General features: G+C 44.4%; 2 protein-coding genes across 2 annotated transcripts in view; one reads left to right on the forward strand and one right to left on the reverse strand.

Annotated features, from left to right (window-relative positions):
- Kpna1 (karyopherin subunit alpha 1) overlaps positions 1–3,183 on the reverse strand; it is a 596,817-nt gene extending 593,634 nt beyond the window's left edge. The window contains exon 1 of the mRNA XM_048346771.1: positions 2,883–3,183. Coding sequence (XP_048202728.1) covers positions 2,883–3,003 — 121 coding nt within the window. The 5' untranslated portion in view covers positions 3,004–3,183. The remainder of the gene's footprint in view (positions 1–2,882) is intronic.
- The window catches only part of Pdia5 (protein disulfide isomerase family A member 5), an 87,844-nt gene that overhangs the window by 50,321 nt on the left and 12,048 nt on the right, over positions 1–25,475 (forward strand). The window contains exons 9-12 of the mRNA XM_048346773.1: positions 5,577–5,668; positions 5,760–5,831; positions 12,655–12,791; positions 25,148–25,218. Coding sequence (XP_048202730.1) covers positions 5,577–5,668; positions 5,760–5,831; positions 12,655–12,791; positions 25,148–25,218 — 372 coding nt within the window. The remainder of the gene's footprint in view (positions 1–5,576; positions 5,669–5,759; positions 5,832–12,654; positions 12,792–25,147; positions 25,219–25,475) is intronic.

Below are 25,475 nucleotides of genomic sequence, written 5' to 3' on the forward strand. Positions count from 1 at the left end.
ATGTCATTCTTTCTGATAGAGGCATAAAATTCCATTGTGTATGTGTACCACATTTTCCTGATCCATTCATCTACTGATGGGCATCTGGATTGGTTCCATATTTTAGCTATGACAAATTGTGCTGCGATGAACATTGTTGTGCTGGTGGCTTTAGTGTGTTATTGTTTGTGGTCTTTTGGGTAGATGCCCAAAAGTGGGGCTGCTGAGTCATAAGGAGGCTCTATATTTAGCCTTCTAAGGAATCTCCATACCGTTTTTCAGAGTGGCTGAACCAGTTTACATTCCCACCAACAATGAAGTAGGGTTCCCTTTTGGCCACATCCCTTCCAACATTTATTATTGTTAGTTGTCTTGATAAAGGACATTCTTACTGGGGTGAGGTAGAATCTCAATGTTGTTTTGATTTGCATTTCTTTTATGGCCAGTGATGTAGAGCACTTTTTCCTATGTCTCTTGGCCATTCTCATTTCCTCATCAGAGAAGTCTCTTTTTAAGTCTTTAGCCTACTTGTTGAGGGGGGTATTGGTTCTTTGCAGTTTTGTTTTGGAGGAATTTAATTTTTTTAGTTCTCCCTATATTTTAGATATGAGGCCTTTTTCCATTCTATGGCCAGTAAAGATCTTTTCCCAATCTGTGAGCTTTCTGTTTATCTTGCGAGCTATGTCCTTTGTCCTGCAGAAGCTCTGCAGTTTGATGCAGTCCCATTTGTCCATCCTTTCTTTGATTTGTAGCATTTCTGGGTCTTTGTTAAGGAAGTTTCATCCTGTGTCAAGGAGCCCAAGTGTTTCTCCTACTCCTTCTTTTAGTGTCTTCAGGGTGTCTGTTTTTATTTCGAGGTCTTTGATTGCATCAGGCTTTTTTACAAGGTGAGCCCCAAGGAATATTTGTGATCATAGGACTTACTTTCTCCTGGCTGGGTCCTGGTCTTCAGATGTACAAGGTGCCCTTCCTGTTCCCTCAACAACATTATAGAAAAGGCAGGAGGCTTTTCCTTGGATCTGGGCAGCCCATAGGAGGCTAGGTGTTAATTACTTTTGCCCAGGTCATCTGCATTATGTGCATGAAGGAAACACGTTATGAACTCATGTTTCCTTGCTTGAGGTTTTTGTTTAATTCTTTTTGCCCCCTCTTACTGTCTCAGGAAAGCATCTTTTCTAAGATTCTAGCCCTTCCCCAGCTATGTAGGTGCTTTTGGAGGCTAGGATTTCTAATGCACAGCAGCTCCCCAGCAGCCAGGCACAGGACTGGAGGGGCTAGGCTACCAGAGGTGTTGATTGCTTTTCATATTCACACACACAGGGCTGACAGATGGGCTGCTCCTCCCCAGGCGTCAAAAGCTCACCCTACCCAGTGCTGAAATCTAGCCAGCCAAGAGCCCTCTGCCTCCTCTTCATCTCTGTCGTCTTTGAGGCCTTTTTGGCTAACTACGTCTGTAGCAAGGGTCAAAACTTCTCTATAGAGATTTTGGGAGCCATCCAACCTGATGATGTCAGAGAGGAAGCCAGGTCAGGGATGTGTAGTCTTTGCCATTTTCCAAACTCAGATCTGCTTCTTTGGGGCTGTCATTGATGTCTGGTAAAGCATCAGTGTCTGTCCTTCCTACTGCTTGCTAATTGATATCCTCAGCAGCAGCTGAGTTGCTCCCTAATTCAGAATGAGCCCCATCTCTACGAGCCTGCTTCCCAGCTTCCCAACCTTTCCATTATCCATATCCACTGTCTCTTATTAACCTCAGCCATGGTGGGACAGTATGAGTATAACACTGAAATGGAACCATCATGGTAACAAATTTGCATAGATCAGGCTCTGTGCTGGTTTTCACTCATTAGCTAGGAGTTCTTAGGCAAGCTGCTTAGTCTTGAAGCCTCTGTTACCCCATCTGTGAAAAAAAGTGTAATAATGTCTTCTCTGCCCTCATCATTGGGTTGTCATGAGGAACACTTGGTAAACACAGACTCATTTTCCACCTAAATCTCTTGTCCCTGTGCCTCTTGCTCTCTAGCTGGGGGTACTTCTAAGCCTCTGTGTTCTATTGTTTTTAGCCCATGGTGCATGAGCCTGGCACTACTTTTCTTGTGTTGCTACAATCTGTCCCTTAGGGATCTTGCCTGTGCTAATAGCTTCAGCAAAATGTAGCTTTGAAGAGCCCAAGATCTTCCCCTCAGCACCACCACCACATGTCTGCCAGCTTGCTTGACATCTCAGCCTGTTGTTGTTTTTTTCCCCATGTCCCAAATGCAGAATATCTAAAATGAAAGTCAGCATCTCTCCATTTGGCAGACACCAGCTTTCCTTTAGAACCCTTGCCAGATCACCCAGACCTCTCCTCTGGCATGTCCTGTGCTAGGTCCTCATTGAGCATCTCACATCCATCATTTTGCCCTTGCCCACAATCCTAGGGTCAGGCTCTGGTTAGCCACACTAAATGGTGGTCAAGACTTATCTCCATGACCCACACCTTTCCCTTACAGTTTGCCCATCATATACTCAGCCCTATGTATTTTTGGGTTCTTCATCCATGGAGTCAACCAGTAGTGGGTCAAAAATATTTGGAAAAGAATTGATTCTGTACTAACACATACAGACTTTCACTGGTCATTGTTCACATGATCACAACAGTGTATAGAAATGTACATTTCATTATATATTACAGTAATGCAGAGATGATCTAAAGATATGAGAGGATGCATATAGATTATAGGCAAATAAAACTCCATTTTATATGAGACACATACATCCAGTGATTCTGATGTCCTTGCAGAATACCAATCCAGAAACAGAGGATGGGTGTAATTTCATGGTTGCTATCTTAATTAGACCTCAGCAGCTCTCTATCCTGAATAGAGTCCTTATTTCTTAGGTAGTTCAAATCTTTCTCAAGCCTTCTCTTTTCTGCTTTCTGTCAGTGTTCTTCATTTCTTGAGCCAAATCTTGCAGTCTTGCCTCTATCTCCCTTCTTGGCATGTCTATGGAAGTCTGACCCTGCTTTGGGCAGTAGCTCATATGCTAACCTCCTTATGCAGCTTCCATAGTTGTTCCTGGGCAGGGATTGGAATTGGAAGAGTATGTTGGTTGTTCCAGTTGCACGACCCCACAGACACATTTACTTTGAAATTGTGGTCTTATTGCTGCCTTAGACTGGTGTTTTGTCACATGTGGCTTCAAAAGCCTCAACTTGAGCCGGGTACCACTGCCTCAGATCTGTAATTCTAGTTACTTAGGAGGCTGAGAACAGAAGGACCAGGATTTGGAGCCAGCCTGGGAAGAAAAGCTTGAGAGACTCTATCTCAAAAATAACCAAAAGAAAATAGAGGTGGAAGCATGGCTTAAGTGGTAGAGCACTGCTTGGCAGATACAAGGCCCTGAGTTCAAACATGACAATTCTTAAAAAACAATTTTTTAAAGACCTCTAAAAAATATGTTTGTATACAGTGCTTTCAAAGTAGCACAGAAGTGCTACAGAAACTCTAGGATTAAGTCACCCCAAGCAAAGGTAGCTTAGAGAAGCTGTCCACAGAGGTGAGATTTGATTTGCCTGAAAGATTTGCAAAGTGGTAGGGAATAGGCATCCTCAGCAAGGGAACTGGAAGACGTGAAGTAGGGGCCAGGGAAGGGCATTTTGTGTTCTGGATTGTAAGTAGCATTAGAGACCCTCTCAATAGAATTAACAAGAGCTAATTTGAGTGTTACAGAGACTTTACTTACATTACTATATTTAGTCTTCACCAAAAGCACATGACATTGTGACTTGTTCAGAAAAAGTATTTGCTACATAGGGGGCAGGTATTGCAGCTCAGGCATCCTGACCCATGAGCCGGTATCCCCAGCCACTCGATGCTGCTGCTGTGTGCTCTACAAGGAGTCTGAGAAGGCAGATGGTTCAACTTCCTTCCTGTGCAAAAATCTCAGACTATCTCCTTCCTGGGAGAATACAAAATCTACACCTTAACAGGTGTACAATTAGGAGTTTTGTAAGAAAGGAGGATTTAGAAATGAGACAGGGACCATATGGGCTGAATATGAAGTTGGATTTTAGCCTATAGTCAATGGAATTGGAAGGTTTGGTGCAGGGAAGTGATGTAATAAAAGAGGAGGGATGTGTACAATTAATCTTGTGAATGTACACTGACAAAGAGATCAATTAGACAGAAAAGAAAGAGGCAAATATTACCGGAACAGGCTGAATCAATCCCAGAAATGAGCAGAATGGCTTTTAGAGGGCTGCGGGGCTTCTAGTAAGTTCTGTTTCAGACTTGTTCTCCCATATTCTTTGTGGCATCCCACAGTTTCCCAAGCAGTTATTATGTGCCTGTTACATGCCAGGCATTGTGCTAGGTAATTAAAACAGTTAGAATGACACTTTTACATGCTTCGGGAGGTAGAGACCAGAGGCACAGGTGGCCCTGTCACCAAGAAGACTTGGTAGGGAATAAGGACCTTGACAGTTGCTGAACACCAGTTTTGTTCTTGAAGTTTTCGACTTGGTCATCTCATTAAATTCTCTTAAGAGCCCTTTGATAGTTTCATCTCCTATACCTTCTAAACAAATAACTCAGTGAGAGTGAGTGATTTCTCCAAGGTCATTTGCCATGTAGGTAAAAGCAGTCTTCTGGATCAAGTTCATTGTCCACTGAAACCATTGCATTCCTTTTTCTCTTCTGTATCCTTATGCATTGGAAATGGTAACATTTACCTTCTTGGGCTTCTTTTCTCTACTGCCGTAACTGCTGTTGGCTCCTGGGGACTTCCTTTCCTCTTACCTCTGTGCCACCCTGCTCTGTGGGACAGCTTTCCCACTGGCTAGTCTAGCAGTGTTTGCCCATGAGAACAAACTCAGAGCCAAAGTGCATAATCCAACCCTAGAGAAGTAGTTAGCTGCTGAGGAAAGGAAGAAGACTCAGAATGCTGTTTTCTAGGTATTTCTTACTATTTAGCTATGTATTAGTAATACAGCTACCTGTCTCTATCAAATTTCTGTATCTTTGGTCAAACTAGGCTGAGGGTGATAGTCACAAAAGAAAGAAATAACTAGAGAGGCAGTACAAGGTCTGGAGGGAGGAGAGATAGGCAGATCCCTAGATACCACGTTTCTCATGCCTGAGCTAGAAAGTCTGAGATTGTTCTACATTAGGCCAAGGACATGAGGTATCCATGGAGGTGTCTAAGGATATATACAGGCATGGAATATGTCTGAAAACATTTACTTCCATTTATATAAAAGGAAGAGTATACCCTGAGTTAATATGGGCAGAAAAAAAAGATATAGAATGCATTGAGTGGCTGTAGCCCTACTCCAGACTCTGCCTTGAACTTGGTAGCAAGTTCCTTAGCCCTCAGGACTTTGTTTTCGCTTAGGAGTTGTCTTTCCTGAAGGGCAAGTGTAAGGGACCAGCTGTATGGACCTAGACAACTGACTTTTCCAGAGTGCTGTATTGTTATTCCCAGCTAACTCAGTCACACTTGTTCCCAGTTGCCCTGGAGACATACCAGTCTACAGGGCTTATCTCATGTATCTTTTCTGCTGGGATACCTGGCCAGTTACAGGGGATGGACTAGTCTGTTCTTCCTTCTCCCAGGTCCTGGCTGGGATGAATGTCTACCCCTCTGAATTTGAAAACATCAAGGAGGAGTACAATGTGCGTGGCTACCCCACCATCTGCTATTTTGAGTAAGTCTCCTACTTTCCTGTGGTGCTCACTTCTCTCCCCAATGGCATTTGTGTCCCTGGCTTAGCCATACTGTTTCTCTGCATATCACAGGAAAGGACGGTTTCTGTTCCCGTATGACAACTATGGGTCCACAGCCGAGGACATCGTGGAGTGGCTGAAGAAGTAAGTTGAGCATTCATGTTGGGTGCACCCAGAGGAAGATATCTGCTAGGCCCAAGGGTGGCTGGCCTCTCAGTCTCGGGACAAGGGCTGGTAAAGGGGGTGGAATAAGGAAGGGTAGGAGACCTATTGCACTTGTGTGCATTACTGGGTCAGGCCAGAGTCTTAAGTCAGTATTGGAATCTGTGTGACTGGGGTCCTAGGAGTTGTGAGGATTTCGTGAGCCCTGGGCCTGTGGAGAGGGGCCCTGGTTAGCATCTGTCTCCTTTCTTCTCTTCTGGATGGCTGTTGGCTTTTTTAAAAAAAATACTCAAGGGCTTTGGGAAATATTCTCATATTTCAAATGGACTTATTCCTTACTGTCTATCTGATAGGTAGAAATGTTTCTCACCCAAGATGTCAGATTTTAGAAAGGTTCCAAACACTTGAGATCTCTGAAAATAGAATTGTCTCTTGAATGTTTATTCCAAATGCAACATTGTATTAATATTGTGCTGTGAAGCTATTCCAAACCCCATCTAATACCTTAGGCTTTCAGAGCATCTCCCTGTCCCCTCCTCCCCACCCCATGCCTCCTGCTAAGACCATGCTTTATAGCAACCTGCATCCATGTTTTCCAGTGCTATCAGAACACACGGATCCAGCCTCTCTGCTGACACCACTCCCCAACCTGAAGCCTCTGCTGGGCCAGTCCTGCTGCTGTGCCCTGTTGGTCACTACACTGTACATACCCACCCCTTGCAACCACACCAGCACCTTCATGCAGGCTGTGTTCTCTTTTGAAGCCTCCCAGGCTACCCCCACTGAGCACTCACCCTACTCACCCGCACTGTGTGTGGTTGTTTGTGTGTAATTCTGCAGATAAAACAGAAAATACTTTGAGATCCTTACCATGGCCAATACTGTTCTAGATGCGTCACCAGGATTCCTACTTTCTGCTCACAGTATTATCCTTATTTGTTGATGAGGTAACTAAGGCACTGAGCAACTTGTCTGAGGTCACAGAGCAGAGAGCAGAAACAAAGCCAGCCCTGAGCCCTGAGCCCCAAGCCCTGAAGCCTGATGCCACCTCCCAGCTGCTCCCCACAGTCTGGCTCAGCTGGAGGGCCACCCCCTACCCAATTTTGCCAGCTTGTAGATATTTAGAGACATCTGTACCTAAGGAACCCAGATTAAAGAATTAGATACCCAAAGATATGTATGCACAGTAAATTTTTCAGAATGATAAGAAGGTAGATTTTATGTTTTGTGTTTTGTTTTTTTTTAAAAAAAAAGATTGTAAGAAATAAACTTGGGTTTCCAGAGGCTGAAACCCTGTCCTCTGCTATCACCATCCTAGGGTCCTCGAGATGAACAGCCAATTCATCCTTTGTGTTTGCATAACATCTTTCATTTCTTGGAAGCATATTCACATCTCTGTCCCTATCAGCTACCTCATTTTCAGCCTCTGCCTGGGAAGGCTGCTCCCCATTATCATGTATTCATTGTCTTAACCTGGGCTTTCACTTTCCTATTTTCCTTTTTCATTTGATAATAAGCATGTCCTCTCCTCCAGCCAGACATATCTCGCTCTGCTTTGGGAGAAGGTTTCAACAAATAGCAATCTCATTTGTCACCAGAGCATAAAATCTGTCTGCTTCCCTCCCCCTTCTCTAACCTTTTCTGGCTTCAAAACACCCTCATATCTCTTTGGAAGGATAAGGTTTGGTGTTTAAGGAAAAAAAATGTTCAGAATCACCTGGTAGCCCTAGCCAAAGGGAGCACATCAGTGGAGTTCTGCAACAGGTTATCATCTCCCCACTGGAGGCTGCCACCCTGTCATCCAGCCCTCTCCTTTCTGTACTCAGCTACTCCCCTCACCTTGCTCTGGCCTGCCCACACCCTGAATGCCTGCCTGCAGAGTTGTGTCCTCACTTCCCAGCTCCTTCCTCCTCTCACCAGTGGAGAAGAGCCTCTGTTCACAGCATGTGGTGCACTGGTAATCAGCAGGGTGAGAATGGAGATGAGGACCTGCCAGGAAAGGCAAGGGTCATCTGCAGATCCTTCTAACACCTCCTCACCAGCCATGAGGACTCTGGGTTGGGGCATATTGCAGTCCACATCCCCAGTAGAGACTCTCCTAATGATAGCCAGTGCGCACCCTGACATCATGCCCCTTCATGATGTCACTGGGTAGCCAACATCGCCTAATTCTTCAGTCTTCCGCAATTTTAAGGATAAAAGTCAGAAAAGTCAGCTAGTGAGATATGCTTATTATAGAAAAACTTGAGTGAAACAAAAAGTCTTCTTCCTTTCCATTACCCAAAAATGATAACATGATATTTTGGCAAATTTCCTTCTAAATTTTTCTGACCTAAGCTCCACATGCAGTTTTCCTGGCTTGCTTTAAGTCTGTACATTTTTCTCTCAAATCCTGGCAGGTAGTAGTGATGTCACTTTTTCCTATGCCCTGAGCTCCTTTGGCTCTGAGCCATTTTGGAGTTTATGTGCAGGACAAAAATCTAGCCTGGCTGATTTCTCTTACAAAAGCCCAGGAGTGAGGCCTGGTGGTTGAGGGCATAAGGGCTCTACAGAATGATTATAGCAGTTATACTTCCTGCCACTTCTGAGGCCTTGTATCTCCATCCCCTGCTGGCAGAGCTTACACTGGTGGGTTAAGCTTCACAGGCAGGTATAAGGATATACTGTATATGGCTAGCTGTGTATCCCATCTTGTATATTCTGATACCAACAAGAGGCAAACTGAAATAGACATCAAGTGTTCTTGCCTTGGAATGCTCCAGGTTGCATTTTCCTGTCTTTGGCAGACAAACTTTCTTCAGATAGTAGCTATTGTGTGGCCCTCTCAGTTTTAGAGTGCCTAGGCCAGCCTCCTCCTCCTCCAGTCTGCAGAGCACACTGCAGTAGAGACTGGAAAGGCACAGAGAAGTCAGCAAACCTGGCCTGGCAATCCCCCCAGTGCCTTTGCCTCATCTTGAAGTTTCCCATTTATTTTAGATCAGTCTTAGTATAGGTGATGCAAGGTATCTAGGAACACTTACTTGGGCAGGGCTTTATAAATTTCCACAATGTTTCATGTGCATGTCTGCCTGAGTGAACTTGGGAGGTAGATAAAAGATCATAAAGAACACTGGCCTGTGTTTTGAGGCTTTTTTCACCTGATGATATTTGGGTTTGAACTCAGGTTTTATGCTTGTTAGGCAGACATTATATCCTTTGAGCCTCACTCTTAGCCATGGCAGATGTTTTAAGTAAGGTTTGCTTACCTAGGTTCCTGGAGCTGATTAAAGATAGAAATAGAGCTCAAGCAGGTCTTTTAACTTCCAGTCTGCTCTGTCCCTCTCACCTCCTATAGATAGAACAGTCTTCCATATACCAAGTTAAAGCTTCCATGGTTTGGTGTTGGTTTTTGTCTTTAGGTCATAGAAAATGAATCACAATTTCCTTTTCAAAGCAGTTTGAAATGTTTGAAGATACTGGGTTCTCTCATGCTTCCTCCTCACCAAACTTAACACGTTCTAACTACTTTTTTTAGCCTACTTTCCTATCATTCGGTTATTCAACAAGCTTTTATTAGGTGTTTGCTGTGATCAGGTACAAGAAGAAAAGAGATGACAAAGAGCCCCTATCTTCAAGGAACTCTCCATCAGGAAGAGGCACACAGTGAGAAGCATAATTCAGTGCTTCAGGCTCAGACTTCCCTTCCCTCCCTCTTTCCTTCGTGTCTTCTTGCTACTGTGGCCATCCGACAGTCCTTTCCAGAAAGTAACTCTCTGCTTGTCTGCTGAATGGAAGTGGGTGTGCCTCCAGATTGAAGGTCTAACTGCTCCAGTTTTCAGTGACAGTTCCTGTTTCCAGCCCAGCTGCAGCACTGCTTCGAGACGTGGTTTCTGCCTTCTGTCATACTATGTTGGTTTTCTAGCTTCTAAAATTGCACTGACCTCTTTTACTCTTTTCTGCTGGTGTTTCCTGTTCTTTTCTGCTCCAGTGGATTCATACATGGTTTTTTAACCTCTAGTACTATTATTTTAATGGATTTAGAGTGCATTCTCCTCCCTGTTTGACTACATATTTCTCATTTTCTTATGCTTGTGCTCCTACTGAACTTCAGCTTCTCTGTCTTGTGTTTATTTTCTTGCTGAATTTTTAATTTCTTGTTTTGATCTTTATTAATAGAGTACATTCACAGAACAAAAAAAAATTTAAGATGAGAAGTACACCTTGAAAAGTCTCACTTCAACCCCTCTCCTCCTTTGTATTCTCCCTCCCACACCTTGTAGGTAACAACTTCTATCCAGCTCATTTCTTTGAACTCAAGGCCTCATGATTATAGGCAGGTGCTCTACCAGTTGAGTCTCACATCCAGCTTCTCTATGTTCTTTTTTTTTTTTTTTTTTGAAACTTCAGCTGCAACAGCAGAAGAGATGGTTTATTGTACACGCGTCACATTCAGCCACAACTATGAACAGAACTAGTCCAGAATGTCACAGGTCCAGGGCACAGGACCGTCAGGGGGTGCTCCATTATTAACAACATGGGTGTCTTTCGGAGATCGTCTTGGCGATGGAAGTTCTAAGATCCACAGGGAAATCGCAGACAGCGGCTTGCAGTCCAACTCGTATCAGCGTCTGGGCCTGTGGCATTCCTTGTATCTGTTCCTCAGGCCTCGACGTGTGCACAAACTTGCTTACTTGGACCTCTGCCTCATCTTTCTTCTTTTGCGCTTCAGCCTGCGCATTCGCTTCTTCCTCCACTTGGCTCTCATAGCGCAGTGGTTTCCAGGAAGATGGCACTAAGGCCGAGAGCTTCTCTATGTTCTTAAAGTCTTTCTTTTTTTTTTTTTTTTTGCTATTGAAGGAATCTGTGTTTTTCCATTCTTTTTTTTTTTCCTCAAATTTTTATTATCAAACTGACGTACAGAGAGGTTACAGTATCATACGTTGGGCATTGGATACATTTCTTGTACTGTTTGTTGCCTTGTCCCTCATGCCCCCCTCCCTCCCCCCCCTTTCCCTCCCCCCCCCAGGTGTTCAGTTCACTTACACCAAACAGTTTTGCAAGTATTGCTTTTGTAGTTATTTCTCTTTTTTTACCCTGTGTCTCTCGAATTTGGTATTCCCTTTGAATTTCCTACTTCCAATACCAGTAAACACGGTTTCCAATATACTCAGATAAGATTACAGAGATAGTGTAGGTACAAACATAGAGAGCTGCAAAAAAAAAAAAATAGGAATGAGTTTATTTTTTTCACTCAAGGCTAGCTCTCTACCACTTGAGCCACACCTCCACTTCCATGAATGACTATATTTTGTCTCTCTTTTATGCAACAGTTAGCACATTCAAGACCATTCTGTGTCTCCAGCAGTCTATCCATGTGGGATAGAGTCTTTGATCTTCCTTCAGCTCTCAGCCCTCCATATGGGAGTAGAGCATGGTGTACCTGACCTGTCATCTTCCAATGCACACTGGCTTGTTTCTGTCTCTTCCGTGACAAATAATCTATAGTAGATAGTTTCAAATGTACATAACTGTATGTCACTTGGTATATATGCAGGTGTACTGTAAAGACAGATTCTTCACAGAATTAGTGATAGTGTGAGCCAAGAATAAGATGCTAGATTGCATGATATTGTTTGAGACTTGGTGATTCATTCTAAGCTCAATTTTGCCTTATCCCATCTGCCACCAGACATGCATGGGCTGAAGTGGCTTGCCACTTCCTGCTACTTTCCATTTCTTGGGACCAGGAAGGCTGAGGCTGCCAGTAGGGCACCTATGCTGCCAGTCTGCAGCACTAGTGTGGGCTTCTGCAGTGGAGTGTGGAGCCAGGCTGATGGCAGATTCCATTATATGAGCTGTCTTGCTCTCTGATTGATTCTCCAGCCCTGGCTGCTAGACTTTAAAACATTTCTTGCCATGTAGGTTCGTATAAGCCAGAAACAATGACTATATTTTCACCTTTGTCATCTTAAAGGGTTTTCTCAAAGCTACATTGAGGTGCTTTAAAAGAGGTGCTTGGTAGTAAAGGAGTAGGAATCTTAGGTCACCAGCCATCTTGTACTAGACACAAGAGAGTACCTGCGAACCTTCTCATAGTACCGGGGCATAGCTATCGGTGTGTGGTTCCACTTGGTGGAAATAGGCTCTTGAGAAGTCAGGTGGTACCCAAAGTTTGCAGCTAATGAGTGGTGGCGTTGATATGGAACTCTGGGAGAACCACCTATGTTGTTATTCTGGAAGGATTCGTGAGGTGGCATTAAACACTGTTGGAGGTAGGGCTCTCCTAACCTTGTTTTCCTCAGGCTGGTCAGTGAGCACTCTGTGCCCCTGTGCCCTCATGTAGCAGCTTTTCCTTCACCTAGGTGTGGTCTTTTTAGACCCGTGGCCATGTTTCTTCCTACCTTCTCTGTGCATAAACCAATTTTCCATCTTTTCCTCCCCATCCTTGTGGGCAGCACTGAATGCAGCAGTGGGCTAATCCAAAGGTCACCCTCCCCTGTGACTGTTTAATCTTGCTAGTTTACAATTGTGTTAGAAAGCTAGCAAGCTCCCTAGTTCCCAGGGGCAAGTGAGAGGGTAGAAGAAAGCCACCATTTATATCAGGGCATCCTCTCAGTACCTCTCTGGAACTTTGGTGGGAAGGTAGAGGTAGGCAGGCCATCCTACTCCATGCCTTCTCTTTCAGGGCCAGTGTGCACTTTGGAAGAGGCCGAACCCCTGGAGTGGGACTTGCTGAGTCAGTGGGAGCTTTGTGTCAGGGGCTGGATTTGTAAGGGGCTCAAGCCCTGAGGCTTGCTCTGAGCTCTGCCTGTTTTTGGTCTTCCAGTCCACAGCCACCACAGCCCCAGGTCCCTGAGACTCCCTGGGCAGATGAGGGCGGCTCCGTTTATCACCTGACCGATGAAGACTTTGACCAGTTTGTGAAGGAGCACTCCTCTGTCCTCGTCATGTTCCATGCCCCATGTGAGTGGAACTCTGCTCCCCCATCCTCTCCTTAGAGCAGGATTCAGACCACTGGGACCTAAGTCCATGAGTCTTGACTTGATGGGTATCAGGGTATGCAGAGGGTCAGGCAAGGTCTCCATCCAACATCATAATTGGAACTGCACAGAAGCCTTCATCAGGTTGTATGTGTCCCTCAGTAGGAGTTCATTGAGGCTCTACCTATTCAGACCTGAGTATCTTCCTCTCAAGTGAGCGTAAGCTGAAGGAGTCAGGACTGGGAGTATCCTCAGACTACCTAGAGCAGTGATCTCACTTTGTTTTTCCACCAGTGGGGTCCTGGGTCACTGCTATCACATGTGCTTGTAATAATGGCTGGAGGGTTTGTAGGTCAGGATCTTTCTTGGCCTTGTCCTCCCCACACCTATGGAAAATGGGAAATTAAATGTAAGAGAGAGAAGATTACTCCTAGAAGGCGAGCAAGAGTTGTGTGAGAGCAAGGGGATAGCAGTTCCAGTCATGGAGTTGGTGGGGGATGCCTCAGGAGGGGCTGATCCAGCCAATGGGCAAAGAACTGGGTCTCAGCATTGCATGAGACAAGGTGAGCATATGTGGGTATTCTTTCATAGCCTCCTAACAGCTCTTTTGGCCCAGCAATGGTAAGTTAGAGATTGTGGAGAAAGAAAAGCTGGAAGTATGTGCTTCCTGGATTAGTGTTGTAATGGCAGTGTCAGTGAAGGAAAGGTTTCTGGTCTGTGGAGGCATGTTCCATGAGGATACAGGATTAATACCTTCAGCATAAGGCTCCTGACAGTTGTGCATCACCCTGTGGTGACACAGTAGCCTCTAGAAGGCCGTCTTTCATCTTACCCACAATAATGAATGTGATTAACCCCGTTTTGCAAATAAGGAAACTGTTGCACAGAGAAATGGAGTGTCTGCTGCTCATGAATCCTGTGATGGTTCACAATTCAAGGCCCATTGAATCTAGGAACTGGATTGAGGCCTGACCCCCGGGCTCCTGCCCACTCTCCCCTTCCCACAGCATCCTGTGAATTTGGGTAATCCATGAAACGTTTATAACCACACTGTTACTGTGGACTTTGCTAACACCTTTCTTACTTGTGCTAAAATTTTTTAAGGACCCAAAGGAAAATATTTCCTGAAAGCAGACAAAAAAGCTCTTTAACAAGTTCCAAAAACCCTCCAATTTTTCAGGGCAAAGACAGAGAAAGCCTTAGGAACATGACACTTCCAAGTCTGCTAGGACCTTAGTGAGGGTGTCCCTAGGGTTAGACATACTTGGAAGATCCTTGCTGTTAGAGCATAGCTGGTGGTACTGCAGACTCTCTAGCTAACATATGTCTCAAAGACAGTTTTTGATGGAAGCAAACTTGATGGGAAGTTAGACGGAATCCAGAATGCATTCACCCTGCTTTTAGCCCTGTCCCCGATGTAGTTCAGATTCTGGCTGGCTGTTTTTACTTTGGTACTTGGGATGTTCCAGAGACCACCTCCATGTGTCTGTCCTTCCAGTCTGTCAAGAGAGCTTACTGATCTCCTGGCTCTTAACTGCAGAGTGAGAGGGATTAGGCAAAGCATAAGATGAACTTCTTGGTGGACTACCCATCAATGTTCCTGTCAGATGCCAGTAACTGTATTAAATAATTTCTTGTACTCCCCTTTGTCTTGAAGCAGGCTCCTCAGCCTAGGAAGGACCAGAGTGCCCAGGTTTCACAGTGCAGAAAAGGTGAATTTTGGAAATCACAGTATTACAGGTGTTAGTCCCAGACTTGGGAATGGCATGAGAACAGAGCATCTTGGAGATTCAGAAAAACAGGTTGGGATCTGTCAGTGGAATAGACTGTTGCTTCAACTTTGGAGTGCTGGATGTGCTTGGTTTGTTTTTTGTAACAGGATCACTAGATTGACTCCCTAACAAGCTGGAATAGTGAGGTTCCAACTAAAGAGACTATTTTATGGCTCTTAACTAATTACAAAAGAAATTAATATAGTTATTTTTCTTCAGTGCCAGTCCTAGTGCTTGAACTCAGGACCAGCTCTGTCTCTGAGATTTTGTTTTTGTCTTTTTGCTCAAAGCTAGTGCTCTACCACTTTAACCCTCCTCCACATCCAGCCTTTTGGTAGTTAAACAGAAGGTAAGAGTCTCATGAACTTTCCTACTCAGGCTTCAAACCACAATCCCCAGATCTCAGTCTCCTGAGTAGCTAGGATTATAGGTATGAGTCACTGGCATTGGCTATACGTGTACATTTTATAAAGAGGAAATATCAGAAAGAATAGAGAAGAAAATTGAAATAATTCCTGATTGTGACTGCCAGAAAAAAACCCATGTTCTTTATTTATAGTACTATTTCTACAAATGGAGCAAGTGATCAAGCCAGTGTTCTTTCCTAATTTCTCTTGGAAAGACCAGGGAGACAGAGTCTTCAGCTTTTCTCTGACCTGTGCCATCTCGTCTGGGTGCTTCTTGAAAACTGTAGATTCAGAGCCAAGTCGCTTGCTCTTTTGCCTGAACTACTGTGGCATGCTTGTGGCCTTACTTCTAGCTCCTGGCATGAAAGGCACACAGGCCCTGGTTGCCATGTAGCATCAATCCTCTATAGAGTTGAACCCACCTCAAGACCTTCTTTATCAAACTCTTTCTTCTTTTCTTACCACTCAACTCACACCTCATGGTTCTCATGGTCTTCCATCCCTCCTTTTCCCAGTTAGACAGTTAGAGCACATACAGATTCTCTCCTGCATAGGAAGCTTCTAAGCATAGTTCACATAGATTAGCTCCTCCCTGCCCCGAGTTACTCCACCACTGACAGCCAGGTTTGTCCCCTGCACTCTGTCCTCCAGGAGCTGGACTGTGCCACCTGTAGAGGGTGAGAGGGGCGTGGATGTGTGCATGGTGCTGTGTGTGACAGAGCCTGGCCCTAGTAACCCCCTTTATCATTGAGGTTTTGCACTTGGCCAACCTCTGGCCTGCAGTATAGAGCTTGACATGATGTAGGAGGCTATAGCTAAAGGCCCAGTTAGTTCTCTGGTCCCTAAAAAGACAAAGATGCAGTCCACAAAACACAAGCCTACTGGACATTGGCTATTGTCCCACTCTTTTTTTTTTGGCCAGTCCTGGGCCTTGGACTCCGGGCCTGAGCACTGTCCCTGGCTTCTTCCCGCTCAAGGCTAGCACTCTGCCACTTGAGCCACAGCGCCGCTTCTGGCCGTTTTCTGTATATGTGGTACTGGGAAATCGAACCTAGGGCCTCGTGTATCCGAGGCAGGCACTCTTGCCACTAGGCTATATCCCCAGCCCTATTGTCCCACTCTTGAGCCTTTTATTTTTTTCCAAAACATTCTGGGTGAGAGGTAAGATTGTCATCTTCTCTTCCTGTTTGCTTTCCATCCCTCCCCACATAACTCCTAGAGCAGGACATGATGTTGTTATACCACCTGAGCAAGCATCACTAAAGGGTTAAGAGAAATGAAAAACATATCCCTGAGGAGCAGCCTGTCCTTATGCTGGGCCCATCGACACCTTTGCAGGTGTCAAGGCTCAGGAAAAAGCTGCTAGGGAACCAGACGGCTTTGCCCATCCTTTGCCCTTGTCTGTCCCCTGCTCCATCTGCCCCTTGACCTTGCAGCAAGCCCAAGGTGAGATGTTTTCTTTGCCCCAGCTCACCTCCCCCAGGTGTGTGTCAGACGCCATTGTGCCCACCTGCCTTTTGGGCTATAGGGCCATCTCTGGAGGTAGATCTCTATCAGCTTCCGGATTTTCTTGGCATCTCTTTTTTTTTTTTGTAACTTTTTGCCTTATCTTAATCTTACTCTCAAAGTGATATGTGATCTTTACAGAAAATCTAAAAAGTATAGAGAAATATAAATGATGAAAAAATACCTCTAATCCATCATTCAGAGACAACCACTTTATTTCTGTGCATCATTCTTTGTAGTCTTTTTTTTTATTTGTTCCTTGTTTTTAACTTTTATTTTTAAATTAATATATAATAAAATTGACCTTTTTGTCAACACAGGTGTATCATATAACCATGATGCAATAAAACACTTGCTTTTGTTTGCCCTATCTTTTGTTATAATGTTTTTGTTTATTCATCTCATTAATTGCACAAGTAGCTGGGCACCAGTGACAAATGCCTGTGATCCTAGCTATTCAGAAGGCTGAGATCTGAGAATCACAGTTCAAAGCTAGCCTGGCCAGGAAAGTCCATGAGATTCTTTTCTCCAATTAACCGCCAGAAAAGCCTTGAGTGAAAAACCTAAGGGACACACAACCTCGGCATCCCTCTGTGTGTACTGCTGTATAAGTACTGCGTGCTAACCGATTGTGCCATTGGAAGGCCTAACGTATGAAACTGTAACCTCTCTGTACATTACTTAGACAATAAATAAGTAAAAAAAAAACAAAAAAAACCTAAGGGATAGCACCCAGGCCCTGATTTCAAGCCCTATGATCAACAACAACAACAACAAAATTGTACAAGTAATTTAAGAATAATACTGCCCTTTTCTTGTTGTCAGCAGTATACAGTACAAGGGGTACACAAGAATACAGCATAGTCAGGGAAACCCTCCTCTTTTAAGGTAGGTCAGTACAAAAGTTGACATAGCCTTTCTTCTGTAATATTTCACCTAAATTACAGGATGTTTCCCCTTTGTTCTTTTAACAGTAATGGGATCATTTCCTATACATTTTTCCATGATTTGATTTCATTTTTTTCAATTACCTTAAAGATGTTTTATGTAAATATAGGTGTTGGCATACCTAGGCCAATAATTTAACAGCTAGTTAGTGCTTTTTCATTTAGATATGCTATGAATTTTAATCCAGTCTCCTACTGACTAACATTTGTCTATAGTGTTTTACTAGTCAAACCATGCAAGGGAACATAAATATGTTTAGGGTATTCCTTGGTGTTCTGTCCAAATTTGGACATGTTGGTCTAAATATTTAGGATGAATTGCTAAAAGTGGAGTTGCTTGACCATGGGTTCAGTGTAGTGGAACTTTAGTAGATACTGTCAGAGATTACTTGCAGAAATGTTTTACTGTTACTAAGCAGTGTCTGGCAGATCCTGTACCCTTCAACAGGATACTATCAGCCTTTGCCTTTGATATTTCTGCTAAACCGGTTGAAGCACAGCTTTTCTGCTCTGTCTGACCTCTGGGGAAGCAGAACGTCCTTTCATGTGGTAACCAGCTGTGTTCATCTGCTTCCCATTGCTCTGACAAAATGCCTGAGAAAATGAGCTTAAATGGAAGAGAGATTTATTTTGGCTCATGGTTCCAAAGGTTTCCATCTGTGGTTGCTTGGCCCTGTGGCCTTTGGGCCTGTGGTGAGACAGAGCATCATATCAGGGAGCACAGGAGAAGGCAGCCTGTTCTGTTCATGGCAGCAGGGAAGCAGAGAGAGGAAGGGGCTTAGGTCCCAGGACATCTTTTGGGGCATGTCCCCAGTGAGCTCACCTCCTTCCACTAGGTCCCACCTCCTGCAGCCCCTACAACTTCCCAATAGCACCCTCAGCTGGAGACCTAGCTTTTACCCGTGTTTTTAGGGAACATTTGTGGTCTATATCCTAACACCAGACTTTTAAATTTTCTCCTGTGGGCTGCCTACTCATCCCTTTTGCCCACTTTTCTACTGAGCTGTCTTTTTCCTCCTGACCTAGAACTCTGTAATTATGGATATTAATCTTTATGGGTTTTACTCTTGTTCTTTTGATATTCTGTCTCTTAGTCTGTTGTTTCCTTTAACTTGGTTTATGATACTTTACATTTTTGTAGCCAAATACTAGCTCTAACACTTGTTCAGCACATCTATGGATTGGGCATTGCTCTAGGCATTTTCTGTATATTAACTCATATAGTCTTCATGACAAATCCTGTGAGATTGATATCATGATTGTTCCCATTTTATAGATAAGAAAAGGGAGGTACTAAAAGCCAAGACATTTGAGAAAGTTAGTCTACATAGTCCACACAGTCCACACAGAAAGACTCAAGGCAAACTTAGTCCACACAACATAGCCGGCATTAAAACCCAAGCAGTGTTGGATGCTACACTTAACCACTGAGCCATCTTCTCCTCTGGGTTGCTTAGAAAGTCTGTCCTGGAATGTGAAAGCAGTGCTCTAGCTTCTGTTAGTATATTTTTGTTTTTTCATTTTATTTTATCTAAAGTTTTCATTTGCTTGTGTGCAGATTAAAAAAAAAGAATTTAAATTTATTTCTTTTTAGGCTTTTTATCTATGCATCTTTTTTCTTTACATTGTCTCCTTATTGTCATCTTGCATTTTCTTCTGTTACTAAAAATATCTTTTTATATGTGCTTTTGGTGGCCACATAATATTCGATCGTATAATAGCACCATAAATTGCTTAACAAGCAATATAATATTGAGGGTTTGAGTTGTTTACTGAATTTCCCATTATAAATCATACTGCAAAGAACACTTTCATGTATAAATATTGGTCCACATGTCACATTATTTCCTCAGGATTGAAACCTGGAAATAAAATTTTAAAGGCTTACTTATCCATATTTGGCACTAGTGTAAAGGCTTGAAAAGGAAGCTCTGTGAGAATGGGGGTGGGATGAATAGAGACGTGCATCTTCCAGTTCATGAGTCTGCCTTGAGGTCTTTGGGTCAGCGAGTCAGCTTTGGTCTGTAGATAGTTGGAAGACTTGAGAGAACCCTAAAATCGTTGCAGTGCCCTTTGCACTGTTCAAACATCAGTGATTTTATTAGCACTTGTAGTAAACTCACTTGCCCTGGCATGTGCAAGCCTAATTCCAGGCCAGACAATAGCCAGGGTCATCTAGATCCCAGGGGTTTCCCAGGAACCTGGCTCCCAGGAAGCTTTACAGATTAATCTGATTCCCTGGAAAATTCTAATTCCTACATCCAGGAAAACCCCATACCTAATAAAATAAGTATAATTGAATGTAACAAAATGCAGAGAGCTCAGGGTTAATAGAAGGCCAGCATTCCCACAGCCAGAAGAGAATGTGATTGAGGAGTTGGTGTGCAGACCTCCATGCCAGATCATGGACTTAGGGCAAGAGCACTTACACAGATGATAAAAACCCAACAAGGAAATTTGGTGATAAAACTTAATGGCCTATCAAATTACAATGAAGACACTAGCTGCAACAGGCCAGAGCTCCCCTCCCCATATCCTCCTTCTTTATTCCACAGCCGGAAGCTGGGGTCAAGTAATGGCTGGCACCATCTACCACCATAGCTCCCCAGGACATGCCAGTGTCAGGGAAGGCGATGGCTCAGCCAGTCCTTTCTCCTCCTTTGGGCCTACCCAATCTCCTTACCATGAATACTGGTTTCAGAAATTTGTTGCTCAGACTAATCCTGTATAGAGGCAAAGGAGGGGAATTGAGGCTAGAATTGAAATCTTAACATTGCCAAGAAAGCACCAGGCTACATATATACAGAAACCATTTGAATAAAATCCATAGATTTAAAATTTTTTATTTTATTTTTATTTTCAAGGTGATATACAGAGGGATTACAGTTATATACACAAGGCAGTGAATATATTTCTTGTCAAACTTGTTACCTCCTCCTTCATTTACTCCCACCTACTTTCTGCCCCAATTCTCCCTACCCTCCAAGTTGTACAGTTGGTTTACAGCATATTGTCTTGTAAATATTGCTGTTGGAAGTGGCATTGTGGGCTCAAGTGGTAGAATGCTAGCCTTGACCTGAAGAGCTCAGGGACAGTGCCCAGGCCCAGAGTTCAAGACCCATGACTGACAAAAGAAAAAACAACAAACACGATGGAACCTCCTATGGGAGACCTCCTCAAATCTTTCAAAGATACTGGAGATTTCTAAAGACATTTCCCAGACCTGGTAAGGAGCAGAGGAAGTGTACAAATGGAAGGGACCTTGTATGTATTGTTATTGGCTTGGCAGCCAGCTATACAAAGTAGAGGCTTAATCAAATTAGCACCATTTTGATGCAAGGCATGATCCTTGCCTAGGAAACATTTAGTCCCTGCTGGGCACCAGTGGCTCATGCCTATAATCCTAACTACTTAGGAGGCTGAGATCTGAGGGTTATGGTTTGAAGTCATTCCAACCAGGAAAGTCTGTAAGACTTTTATCTCCAATTAACCACAGAAAGCTGGAAGTGGAGCTGTGGTAAAGCACAAGCCTTAAGCACAAAAGCTCAAGGACAATGCCCAGACCCTGAGCTCAAGCCTCAGGACTGGCTATATATATATATGTTAGTTTTGCTGGTCAGCCCCACTGTCACCTTGATCATGGATGCTGCCAAAGCTGGCTGGACATCAGCACCAGCCACTTCATGTTCAAAGAGAAGGTGTTAAGGGGAGCATCTCCTGCCCAGGTGGCCTTCTCTATGTGCTTCTGGGCTAAGCTGGCCTTCCTGAGACAGTAGTACTTGGAAGATTGCTGGGGTCACTCACTTCCTTCTGTCCAGGGCAAGATCGAAGTCCACAGCAGCTGGAGTACCTCTGAGTCTCCTTTTCTCCACATCTCCTTTGCAGGAGTGGGCCACCTAATTCTGCTCCAGAGGAAGTCAGCCTGAGAACAGGAGAATGAGGTGGTCACTTTGGGCAAGGAACCAGGAGGGAGGGGTAGATGCAGATGCAGGTCCCATAAGGGTTGTTGAACTTTTTCCGCCCAACTATAATCTCTAAAGAATGGTTTGTTCTTCTTTCAAAAATTTGCTAGAATCAAACATATATTATCCATCTATCCAGCCATCCAGTCATCTATCTATATCTTTTGTACCAGTCCTAGGGCTTGAACTCAGGGCCTGGGCACTGTTCCTGAGCTTTTGTGCTCAAGGCTAATACTCTACCACTTGAGCCACAGCTCCACTTAGGGCTTTTGGGTGGTTAATTGGAGATACAAATCTAAAACTTGCTTGCTCATGCTGGCTTCAAACTGTGATCCTCAGATTTCAGCCTACTGAATTGCTAGGATTACAGCTGTGAACCACCAGTGGCCAGTTTAGTATCAAAACACTTTTAAATCTTAATATAGTTTATGTTAAATCAGTAGAACTTTCTAAAGAATATCCCATTTTCCCGTGACTTGTGGATGGGCATGGGAGAATACTGGAGCCTGGATAGCTATGGGCAGCCTTCTATGTTCTTCCACGCACTTCCCTGGGAAAAGGATCTGCTTGGCCCTCCTCTGTCCTGGTCTAATCTGGTATCTGAATTCTGAGAGCCAGTGAGGGGATCCAGGATCCCTCAGGAGTTATTCATGAAATTAAGGAGGTGGTTGCATTGTGAAGAAGTGGAAAGGAGCTTTGCTAGAGCCTGAGAGTGCCTGTGATTCCAGGGCTCCCTTCTGCCCCTCGCCCCCCACCCCCCACCCCCACTCTTGAGGAACTTACTCTTTCCTAATGCTGAGGCCGAGGGAGAAGCCAGGTCCACTTCCGCAGCTGATTGTGATCTGCATGTATCCCATCTGGGGGAGGCTTGGGAAATAGAAATCACATTGAACACTGTATGCTTCAGAACATTCTGTTAAATGGGCTTCTGTGGTTGTTCTGAGGAATCTACTTGTAATCTGAGTATAAAATTGTTTCTACAAAGAAAACAACCATCCAGTTTCCAAAACATCCCTTTTGTAACCTGATTGCTTAGAAAAATGACAGGTGTGTTATAATGATGCTAACTGTTCATTTCTGAAAATGATGTTCTTATAATTCAAAATAGTGATGACCTTGACCCCTCTCCGGTCAGTTTATGAGGTGGAGGGATTGGGGAAAAGGTCTTGGTAGGCTCTAGTCAGATGAGGCCAGCAGAGCCTGACTACCTTTTCACTCCTTCCTAGATGTGGAGCCTGCTGGGGGCCAGAGCTTAATATTTGTGGAGGAGCATTTGGGAGTGAGCATTTCTTGATGTAGTGGGCCCCCCTTGTCCTAGCACTGGATTTCTTCACAGTTGGATGGGCCTCTGAAACTGCACTTTCTCTACCAATTGGGCCATTCTGCCCGTTCTCTTATCAACATGCCTCTCTCTGGCCTTTCATTTTGAGTTATCCTGCAAGTCTTCTCCAACCCTTGGTCACTCTTGTTCTTTCTCTACTAATTATTTAATTAGGTCTGTTCTTTTTGTTGCTGTATTTATTGTGTACCTATTAAATGGTAATTCTTTTTGCTTCCTGTGGAGGTAACAGGAAATCCTGACACTCTACCTTTTATGCTTACAGTACAGCATAAGTATGTAATGAAGGTAGAGAGGTAGAGAGGGTAGCAGGGGCATGCAGGAGGAGCGCCAGCATCCTGGGGTGTGGGAATGGGAACACAGACAGAGAGGGCTCTTTCTCTCTTGAAGGCATTGTGTATGGATTATATTCTCCCTGGATCAAAGGCCATGGTCCTCTCTGTCTTCAGGCTTAAAGAGCCCAAGGGCTGGGACCTTCTCTCCCTTTACTTCTGCACTGTAGCCCAATAGGAGTGGGGAGCTCCCTTTATAGCATCAGCTGGGTACCTATACGTTTGCCATTCTTCCCTTCCTGCTTGGTAGACCTTGCAGAGCCTCTACATGGTGGTTTGTGGCTTTGCCTTAGGTCCATTGAGAAGAACCAGTATACTGATGCAGCTCACAGTGCTAGCCACTCCCTGGACTGGATCCTCTCAGAGTCACTTTCCTTGCTTGAGTCCAGTCCCAGTGCTCTTTTCGAGAGGAGAGGCTTTACATGAGTTCCCAGAGCCTAGCAGTCGATTAGGTTTTCTCTCATAAGTGGAAACAGACACTCTAGAGCCCCTGGTCCCTGAGGGACATGGGAGAATGAACTGGAGAGACTAGGAATGAGAGGCTCCTGTCTGACACCTGGAACTGAGCTTTGGGGGAGTCAGGAGAGCTGATTCTGTTGCTCAGATGGCTTCCAGGAGGTTGTAGAAGGTCTCCTCTGATGTGGCCTGTTTGTCTTCCTTTCTTGTATATCTTGTATATCTTTGTCCTATAGTCAGTATCCCACATAGCAGCACACAGCCCTATGGTTAGAGTCATATCTTGGCATCCCCTAAACCTGGTTTATTCAGGTTCCCTGGACAGCCAGGCTCCTCTTGAGGGTAACCTGCTGCCCTGAGCTGGTCTGAACTTCCTCGCCTTGCAGGCCCACCCAGCATCTGGAGCCAAGACAACACTCTCTACGAAAATGGGGAACCGTTTTCCAATATCCTTATGTTTTTTGCACAAAACACCTGTTCTTATTGATGTATGAAATTATATTTTTCATGATGTCTGGCCACATTGATGTGGTCATCAGGAAAGGGCAGCACAATCTTTATCCCAAGAAAATATGATTAGTTTGGAAACAAGTCAGGGTCAGGTATCTGTGCCTATTGCATAGCATCCCATTTCCTATGAGGACAATCAGAACTTAATTTCCCCCTGATGCTTTTCTTCTATGGATTCTGATCCCCTACTCAAGGTCGGGAAAAGATTGTGGTGGTGACAGGAATATAGTACCAGAAGGCATGTGCCAACCATAGCTGTGGCCTCCCTCTGGATTGCTTATGGTTCAGCCCAGTTCTGTCCTGTGCCTCTGTGGGCAGCCTTGGGCAGCCATCCAGCCTTTGTGCCTCCGTTTTCTCTTGCTTAAAATGAGGATCATCTCTGAGGACCGCAGTTCAAAGCCAACCTGTGCAGGAAAGCCCATGAGACTCTTATCTCCAATTAACCACCAGAAAACTGGAAGTGGTGCTGCGGCTAAAGTGGTAGAATGCTAGCTTTGAGCTGAAGAGCTCAGGGACAGCTCCCAGGTCCAGGGTTCAAGCCCCACAACCAACAAATTAATTAATTAATTAAAATGAGGATCATCCTGTTAGTTCCTGCCTTGTAGGGCTAATATATGGGTATAAAGTACTAGATCAGTGCTGAGGCTATCACCTGTGTTGTTTATATAACTTTTTCATTTTTGTCTCTTGGGTCCCCTGCCATTCCAATCCACCTCATGGGTTAAGACAGGAGAGGTTGGGCTGGGAATATGGCCTAGTGGCAATAGTGCTTGCCTCCTATACATGAAACCCTGGTTTCGATTCCTCAGCACCACATATATAGAAAACGGCCAGAAGTGGCTCTGTGGCTCAAATGGCAGAGTGCTAGCCTTGAGCAAAAAGAAGCCAAGAACGGTGTTCAGGCCCTGAGTCCAAGCCTCAGGACTGGCCAAAAGCAAACAAACAAACAAAAAAGACAGGAGAGGTTGTTTTTTTTTTCTTTGAGTTGGCATTCATCTTTTCTCCCAGGTACCCAGATTCTGGGAATGGTGGCCACCTGTCTGAGGTACACAGGGGACATCACTAGGCCTCCATGCCATGGGGACGGCTTCTCTCACTCTCTCAACAGGGTGTGGACACTGTAAGAAAATGAAGCCAGAGTTTGAGAGTGCTGCAGAAGTCCTCCATGGAGAAGCAGATGTAAGCTTTCTTTTCTGATCCCTCACCATTCAGCTGATGGAATATAGAATTGTGACAGTGACTTTCATGAAAGCATCTATCCCTGTCCCTGGGCACCTGCAGACTTCATGTTCCCTGGTTGACACATCTTGGTTGAATTGGTGGGGCCCCTATCAAGGAAGGGGTATGGACAGAAAGCCTGCGGGACCATGTTGCTATATCCAGGTGACCTCTGCCAGTGCACTCTCTTCTCTGGGGCCTTGACTATTAGGAGCAGA

This window comes from Perognathus longimembris, chromosome 5, assembly GCF_023159225.1.
Source record: "Perognathus longimembris pacificus isolate PPM17 chromosome 5, ASM2315922v1, whole genome shotgun sequence".
Lineage (NCBI taxonomy): Eukaryota > Metazoa > Chordata > Mammalia > Rodentia > Heteromyidae > Perognathus > Perognathus longimembris.